The sequence below is a fragment of the Myotis lucifugus genome, unplaced genomic scaffold (assembly GCF_000147115.1).
Source record: "Myotis lucifugus unplaced genomic scaffold, Myoluc2.0 scaffold_203, whole genome shotgun sequence".
Classification (NCBI taxonomy): Eukaryota; Metazoa; Chordata; class Mammalia; order Chiroptera; family Vespertilionidae; genus Myotis; species Myotis lucifugus.
Window position 1 is genome coordinate 962372 of NW_005871251.1, and position 7023 is coordinate 969394.

Genomic DNA, 7023 nt, shown 5'->3' on the forward strand with positions numbered 1-7023 from the left:
CACCTCAGCGACCCGAGTGACTGCAGGCTTTGTCTTCCTCACTTCCCTGTGCCCCTCTGCTGCCAGGACCTCCGTTTCCCTCTCACACCCCAGGGCCAATAGGAAAAGGGTCCCCACTGGAGCTGGTTTTGCAGAAACCCAGGCGAAAGGTCATGTAAGGTCATGTGGGCATGCTCCTGCAAGGGGACACTCAGCTCTGGCTCCCGCCTGCCATGTGGTGAGGCAAGACTCTCCTTGGTCCACTGCTCTGCCCCTTGGAGTCCTTTTCCCTTGGGAACCTCGTGTCCCCAAGTCCTTTCCCTCCACTCTCCCCTGCAGGGTAGGGGTGAACTGACCGGTCATCTGACTAGGGTGGGCGATATCCAACAGTAGAAAAGTTAGAGGTAACCCATCTGACAGGGTTGCCCTGGGCCCAGAAGCAACAGCCTCCGGCCCCAGCCCCTCTCCCCGCGTCCCCATCCAGCCTGTTCCCTGGGGAGGGCCAGGGAGCCAGGGTCTTGTGCAAACACAGGCTCTGAGAATCCTTTATTTTTTTTAAACAAGCTCTGCCAGTTTTATTAAAGAACAATTTTGCACGATTTACTTTTCACCTGTCTGCTCTGGCAGGCTGCTAACCATACCGGAATCACCTGTATTGCCTGCCAGTCTGCCTACTCCAGTATCTTCCACACGCGGGGCCCAGCTCAGTGTCACTGCCACCGCGGCGATGGGCCCAGCCTTGGCCGCACGGGCTAGTTGCTCTATATCCAGATCACCTCGGCTGGGCAGTTGGCGAGGGTGACCAGGTTCCACTGGCCTCGTGTGGTCGCTTCCAGAGGCTGCTGTACTTCCCACTTTTCATAGCAGAGGTTGGAGCCTGGAATTGGTCCACTCCACCGACTTCCCTCTTCTTTGCGGCCACTGTCGCTCTGCCTTCCGTGTGGGGCGTCCCCCGACCAAGAGCAGCTGCCAAGATTTCTGAGGATCCTTTGATCTTGACCTTTTTTAAAAACATAGAACCTCTTAACATTTTTTCTCCTTCTAACCTTCATTTCCAGAGATGCAAAGATCCAGTAGGGGAAGAAGGAGGGTGAACATACTTGTTAAAGAGCAAACAAAAAGCCTTTGAAGGGGAAAAAAAATGGTTTCATGGGTTGCCATCTCCCTTCTTTCTGTAAAATGGGCGCAGCCAGCACTGCTGTGAGGGTGAAGGTGTGAGGAAGCTTTCTCAGCTGAGGACTTGTTGAGGGGTAGAAGGAGAAGCCACCGGGTGGAGATAAAAATGTCCTTTTGTACCCCTTCTAAAAAGCACTCATTGGGCCTTTTGCCAATGACCCACTGAGCCGTCAAAAAAGGGCAAAGTAAAAACACTGCTTTTGGGTGAAGTGGCAGCATGTTGTGTTGTTTTGCTTCAATCAGTGGTGTAACAAAGTAAAAAAAAAAAAAATCTATCATAATAAAAGCGTAATATGCAAATTGACTGAACTACAGAACAGCAGGACGGTCCGACGACCTTCCGGACAACCACGCTATGACACGCACTGGCGCCAGGCCAGCCAAGGCGGATGCGATTCAGTTGGTCGGGGGTCCCGCCATCACCCCATGATTGCCCCACAGAGGGAGGCCCAGGCCAGCCAAGCGATCACACCCCACGCCTGTTGCCCGCAGAGGGAGGCGACTGGTGATGGGGCATGGGGGGGCAGCACCGCACAGATGGCAAGCAGTGGCAGCAGCGGGGGTGAGGGGCGGGAGGGGGGAGGAAAGCCCGGATAGGCCCTGATCACCAGCCAGGCCTAGGGACCCTGCTAGAGGGGTCCTGGATTGTGAGAGGGGGCAGGCTGGGCTAAGGGACACCCCTCCCTCCCCCATGCACGAATTTTGTACACCTGGTCTCTCATATATATATCTCACTTTGTTACGAATAAAAGCCAGGTTGGGCACCTTGGTGAAGGTCAGTGGGCAATGGGCTGACCTCTGCATCTGAGAGATGTGTCACCCATCACAGGCACAGCCTCGGTCAGGTTGATGGCATGAGCCTCGGGATTTGTGCCTCCTCGGGCAGGTAGACTCAGAAATGAGAGGAATCAGACAAAGGGCTGAGCCAGGCCAGGGAGACGCTTCTCTCTCGGGAGAAGGGAGTTTGGGTAGAGAGGGCAGGTGTGTCTCTGCTGCAGGTCCCAGCCCTGGGATGGGAAGCCAGGGGCGGTGGCGCGGGACAAGCTCATGGAGCAGAGAGTGAGCACAGTGTGCCCTCCAGGCCTCCTGCTGGGACAGGAGTGAGCGTCCCAGGCCTGGGCCCGCTGACGTCCCCTCTCTCCTTTGCTCTTCAGCACTCCCAACGGGAACAGTCTCAGTGCCGCGGAGCTCACCTGTGGGATGATCATGTGTCTGGCCAGGTAAGTCGCTGACTTTCTCTCAACAGAGCCAGGCCCCCTGGCATGTCAGTTAGTAGGATTCTGCAAGCAAAGGACCCGCAGAAACTTAGTGAGTACACTGCGGCCTGGCGGCGCGCGGGCTGCTAGGAACGTTCAGTACCCTGGCTCTGGCGGGCCAAGGTCAGGTTCCCGGTGCTGGCCAGTGGGGAGGGGCAGTGACCAGGTTGCTGCTTGTCACCTAGGAGCAGGGTCCTGGGGAGAGTGATTGTGTGTGACCTTTCATGTCTCCTTCCTCACCTCCCACTCTCCCCATCCATTGTCTGTGCCCCTCCTGGCGGTCGGTTTTCACACACTAATCAGTGATGGCGAACCTATGACACGCATGTCAGAGGTGACACGCGAACTCATTTTTTTGGTTGATTTTTCTTTGTTAAATGGCATTTAAATATATAAAATAAATATCAAAAATAGAAGTCTTTGTTTTACTATAGTTGCAAATATCAAAAAATTTCTATATGTGACACGGCACCAGAGTTAAGTTAGGGTTTTTCAAAATGCTGACACGCCGAGCTCAAAAGGTTCGCCATCACTGCACTAACTTCTAACCTCCACGCTTTGCAAACGCTCTTCCTGCTGCCGGAGCACCCTTCCCCATCCGCTTCGTCTACGTAACTCTTCTTGTTCTTCAAGATTAAGCTCCAGTGTTAATGCATCCAAGAAGCCGTCTCCGGCTTCGGTGACAGGGCTGACCTCTCTGTCACTGTCCTCACAGGTCTGTGTTGTAATAAAATAAGACAAAAAGCTGCCCTGAGATCCCCGTGCTTACCCCTGGGTTCATAACACAAGGGAACTCAAATGCTCAAATCTCTTGCTCTTTTAACCCAGAATTCTGGGCGTGGGGCCCCTGGAGTCGAGGGGCAGCCTAGGAACAGTGGATATGACACATGATGCCTGTGAGCCTGACTGTGCTGGTGGTGAAATGATAGCGCTGGGCAGGCAACCCCGGCATTTCTGTGGTCGGGGAAGGGCATGGAGCCAGGGACAGGGCAGGAAGCGGCTCGAGGCCCCTTGGCAGAGCCTGGGATCCTTTTTTTCCTTCTTCCTTGATCTCTCAGTCACTTTCCTCTTCATGTCCCTGGTCCTGAGTCCACAGGGGAGGGTCAGAAGGGTCCGCTGGCATTGCATCACTGAGACCTGGGACCCTTACGCCAGCAGCCAGACAGCAGGACTCCTTGCTTCTCTACGAGGACTCCGGGCCCGACAAGTCACTCTTTCCCTCCCTCAAGAGCCGTTCTCCCTCCTGCTGGGGAGGACCTCCGGGGGCTCAGCGTTGCTCTAACTCTTCTCCGAGATCTCTCCCTGAGACCCCAGGGACTCACTGACAGTCACTGACCAGTGAAGAGGAGAGGAGGTTGGAGAGAGGAACAGGCACCACTTCCCCAGCAGCAGGAGCCCAGCCCAGAAGGGGCCGCTGAGCTGGCGGTCTGGGTCTCCCAGGCCGTCCGGGCTGCACGTCCAGCTTTATTTAAAAGAGTCGGTACAGTGGGATGGTTTAAAGGTTGCACCCACCACCTCATCCCAGTCCCTCATCCACAACCTGAGAAATAAGTACCCGTCAAGAAGGCATTCCCGTCTCCTAGCCTGTGTGTTTAATCACTGCCTTCCTGGCAGGGCAGCACTGGGCGGCAGTGGGCGCTGTGGACGGGACAGTTGAGAGCATCGGGCCCTGTGGGTGCGGAGCCCTGAATGGGCCTCACAGTGGGGGGCGTTGAACAGATGACGGGAGAAGAACAGTGACATGGAGACTGTGACCAATGCAGATTTCCCCTTCTTGCCCGCTTTACCTTCTCTTGTGAGTCAGACCCCTCTTGAGCCCCCTCATCCACATCTTGGTCCCCCGAGACCGGCCTGGTGAGGACGGAACCTGGGAGGCTCTGACCAGCTGGGTACAGCAGCGAGAGGGAGGGTCTGGGGATTTCTTGTGCCCGTGGTGCCATCCCGTACATCTTAGCACCTACATCTCAGCGCCGTGGAGTGGGGTGGGCAGAGATCAGGAGGCGAGGGAGCTGAGAGGAGGCGGGGAGGGGAGTGAGGGTTGGGGGCTCCGTCTCACCAAGTGAGGCATTTTTAGGCTGAGACCGAGAGCACTTTCCCTTATTGCTTTCCTGAACCAGGCGCGATGGTGTGATGGGCCGGAGCAGGGAGATGGAGCTTTTCCCCTGAAGCGAGTTCCTTAAGCTTGGCTGAGTTTACCCACAAGTCCACGGGGCTCCCAGTGGAGAACAGCCTTACCAGCAGGTGGAAGTCCATAATGGGCAGACAGGAAAGAACTTTTTTAAATAAGAAGTCAGTGAAGTAGAAACACAGGAACAATATTTTGGAATCTCTTTTTGTGCACCCACCCACCCACTGACCATTGAACGTCTCCTGACCAGCAGGAAAGCCTGCATTTCACACTTAGGAGGCTGCCTGGTGGGAGGCCTTCCTGGGATTTGAATCCGTTCAGCTGCTCCTAGGTGGGCAGAGCTGGGTGGGGTGTTTAACCCCCAGAGCCCCACACTGTGCACTCGTGAGCATTCAGTGAGCTAATGGGTGTCTAAACATTTCCTATAAGAGTGTCTAAAACAGAAGATACGCCTTAAACATTCTAACATTGTTTCTTGTCTCTTACTTTTTTGCTTCCAGAGAAGCCTGGATGGCCTTGTCCCACAGGACATATCTGCCCCGTGACCTCTAACTTTGCCCTAACTTCCTTTGTCTCCTCCAGAAAACACAAGGAGACTAGACTTCCATGTTGGCCAATAGGAGCAGAGGCTGTGTGGGGTGTGGTGTGCGTGCGTGCCTGAGGTGGTGGGACAGGAGGTGGAGAAGTTAGACGTGTGTGGACGGTGGCACCCACCCACCCAAATCTAGCCTGAGACCCTTGGGGCTTAAACTCCCAAGGACGAAAAAATAATCAGCTGTCCCCTGATATAGTGGAAGATGTTGTAGGTTGTGGCCCTGGGTGGAATAGGAAAATGAAAATTCTTGAATTTCTGGAGCTTTTAATGCCATCGGAGCCTCTCCACACGGCATTTCTTATTCCTGCAAACCCTGGAGGACTGACTTGCGTTTTAGTGCCCCGTCACTCTGATAGCCCCGGGGGCTGACACGGAATCAGAACCTCTTCCCAGACTCCTCGCTGGAGACAGAAGTTAGGACTCCAAGTCAAGCCCCCTTTTTAAATGAGTTTATTCCCTTCCTTATTGTTTTGTTTTTTTGTTGTTTGTTTTGTTCATCCTCATCTGAGGATATTTTTCCGTTGATTTTTAGAGAGAGTAGAAGAGAGGGAGAGAGACAGAGAGAAACATTGATGTGAAAGAGACACATCGACTGGTTGCCTCCCGATTGTTTCCCCCACCAGGGCCGGGGATCAAGCCTGCAACCCAGGTACATGCCCTTGGCTGGAATCAAACCTGGGACCCTTCAGTCTGAGGGCCAACACTCTATCCACTGAGCCAAACTGGCCAGGTCCCAAGTCAAGTCTTGCCAAGGGTTCCCCTCTGCTGCACAGCCTCGACCCTCCTGTTTCTGAGCCTGAGCCCCCAGACCCAGGCCGAGCTCGGTTCACACCAGGTGGAGGTGGCGTGCAGGCATCCTCACGCGCCTCCTTGAGCTGGCGGGGGTCTGTGTGGGCCGCTCACCCTGTGTCTGTCCTTGCAGGCAGATTCCCCAGGCGACGGCTTCGATGAAGAATGGCAAATGGGACCGAAAGAAGGTGAGCAGCCGGCCTTGCCTCCCCTCACCTGGCTCAGTGCCTGGAGCTCACTCCTGGTGCTGACTTCGGCTTCTTTGCCCGTTTGGTTGCAGTTCATGGGCACCGAGTTGAACGGCAAGACCCTGGGAATTCTTGGCCTGGGGAGGATCGGGAGAGAGGTGGCCGTCCGGATGCAGTCCTTCGGGATGAAGGTAAGGGGTTGGCAGGCTTCCTGTAGGAAGTTTGGAAGAGGCAGCTTTGTGTGCGAGAAGCTGAAGGCTCTGTCCTAAGAGGGTCTGATACCCCCCACCCCTCCCTTTTAGAGCCCCTGGCTTAACCAGGCGGTACAGCCAGCAAGGGAGGGAGCATTACCTGCTGGTGTGCACTCTCGAACTCAGAACCTGGGGCTGCTCGGTGGAGGTCCTTCAGCCCTGGGGTGGGTAATAGTCCTGAGTCCCAGCGGAGAGGGGTCCCGTTTCCTGCCGACCGGCCCTCCCCTGCTGTGAGGCCTCGTTTGCTGTGTCTGTCGCCTGTGCTGATTCAGGAAACATGAGCAAATTTACACCCTTACGACAGAGCAGTTGTCCATCCATCTTCTAGCTCCTCTCCAGGATTCAGCAGAAACTGAACAGTGCTTGTCTGAAAGCTGATAGGATCCTAGAGCTGATGGTGGCTGGAGACCCCACACATTTCTCAGAAATCCTGCCTGCCCCCTGCCTGCCCCCAGGGCCCTGCCTTATCTTATTCTGGGAGGCTTCCGGTTGAGGGCGGGTTATCATCAAAAGCAGAACCACACCTGGGGACGTTGCATAGGGGGAGGCCACTTAGACCAGAGAGGGCCCCCAGATAGGCCAGAGTGACAGGCACCTGGGAGGGCTGGGGGCTGGGAGGGGGTGGGGCACCCCTTTCCCCCAGGGAGGCTTCAGTTAAACA

General features: G+C 55.3%; 1 protein-coding gene and 2 non-coding genes across 3 annotated transcripts in view; 2 read left to right on the forward strand and 1 right to left on the reverse strand.

Moving 5' to 3' along the window:
• The window catches only part of PHGDH (phosphoglycerate dehydrogenase), a 26382-nt gene that overhangs the window by 7608 nt on the left and 11751 nt on the right, over positions 1-7023 (forward strand). Inside the window, exons 3-5 of the mRNA XM_006097469.3 lie at positions 2310-2375; positions 6057-6111; positions 6204-6302. Of these exons, the coding sequence (XP_006097531.1) occupies positions 2310-2375; positions 6057-6111; positions 6204-6302 (220 nt within the window). The remainder of the gene's footprint in view (positions 1-2309; positions 2376-6056; positions 6112-6203; positions 6303-7023) is intronic.
• LOC111827701 lies at positions 1275-1411 on the forward strand. Its single transcript, XR_002831375.1, has one exon. It is a non-coding gene; the product is annotated as a small nucleolar RNA SNORA21 (small nucleolar RNA).
• LOC111827700 lies at positions 3462-3547 on the reverse strand. Its single transcript, XR_002831374.1, has one exon. It is a non-coding gene; the product is annotated as a small nucleolar RNA SNORD62 (small nucleolar RNA).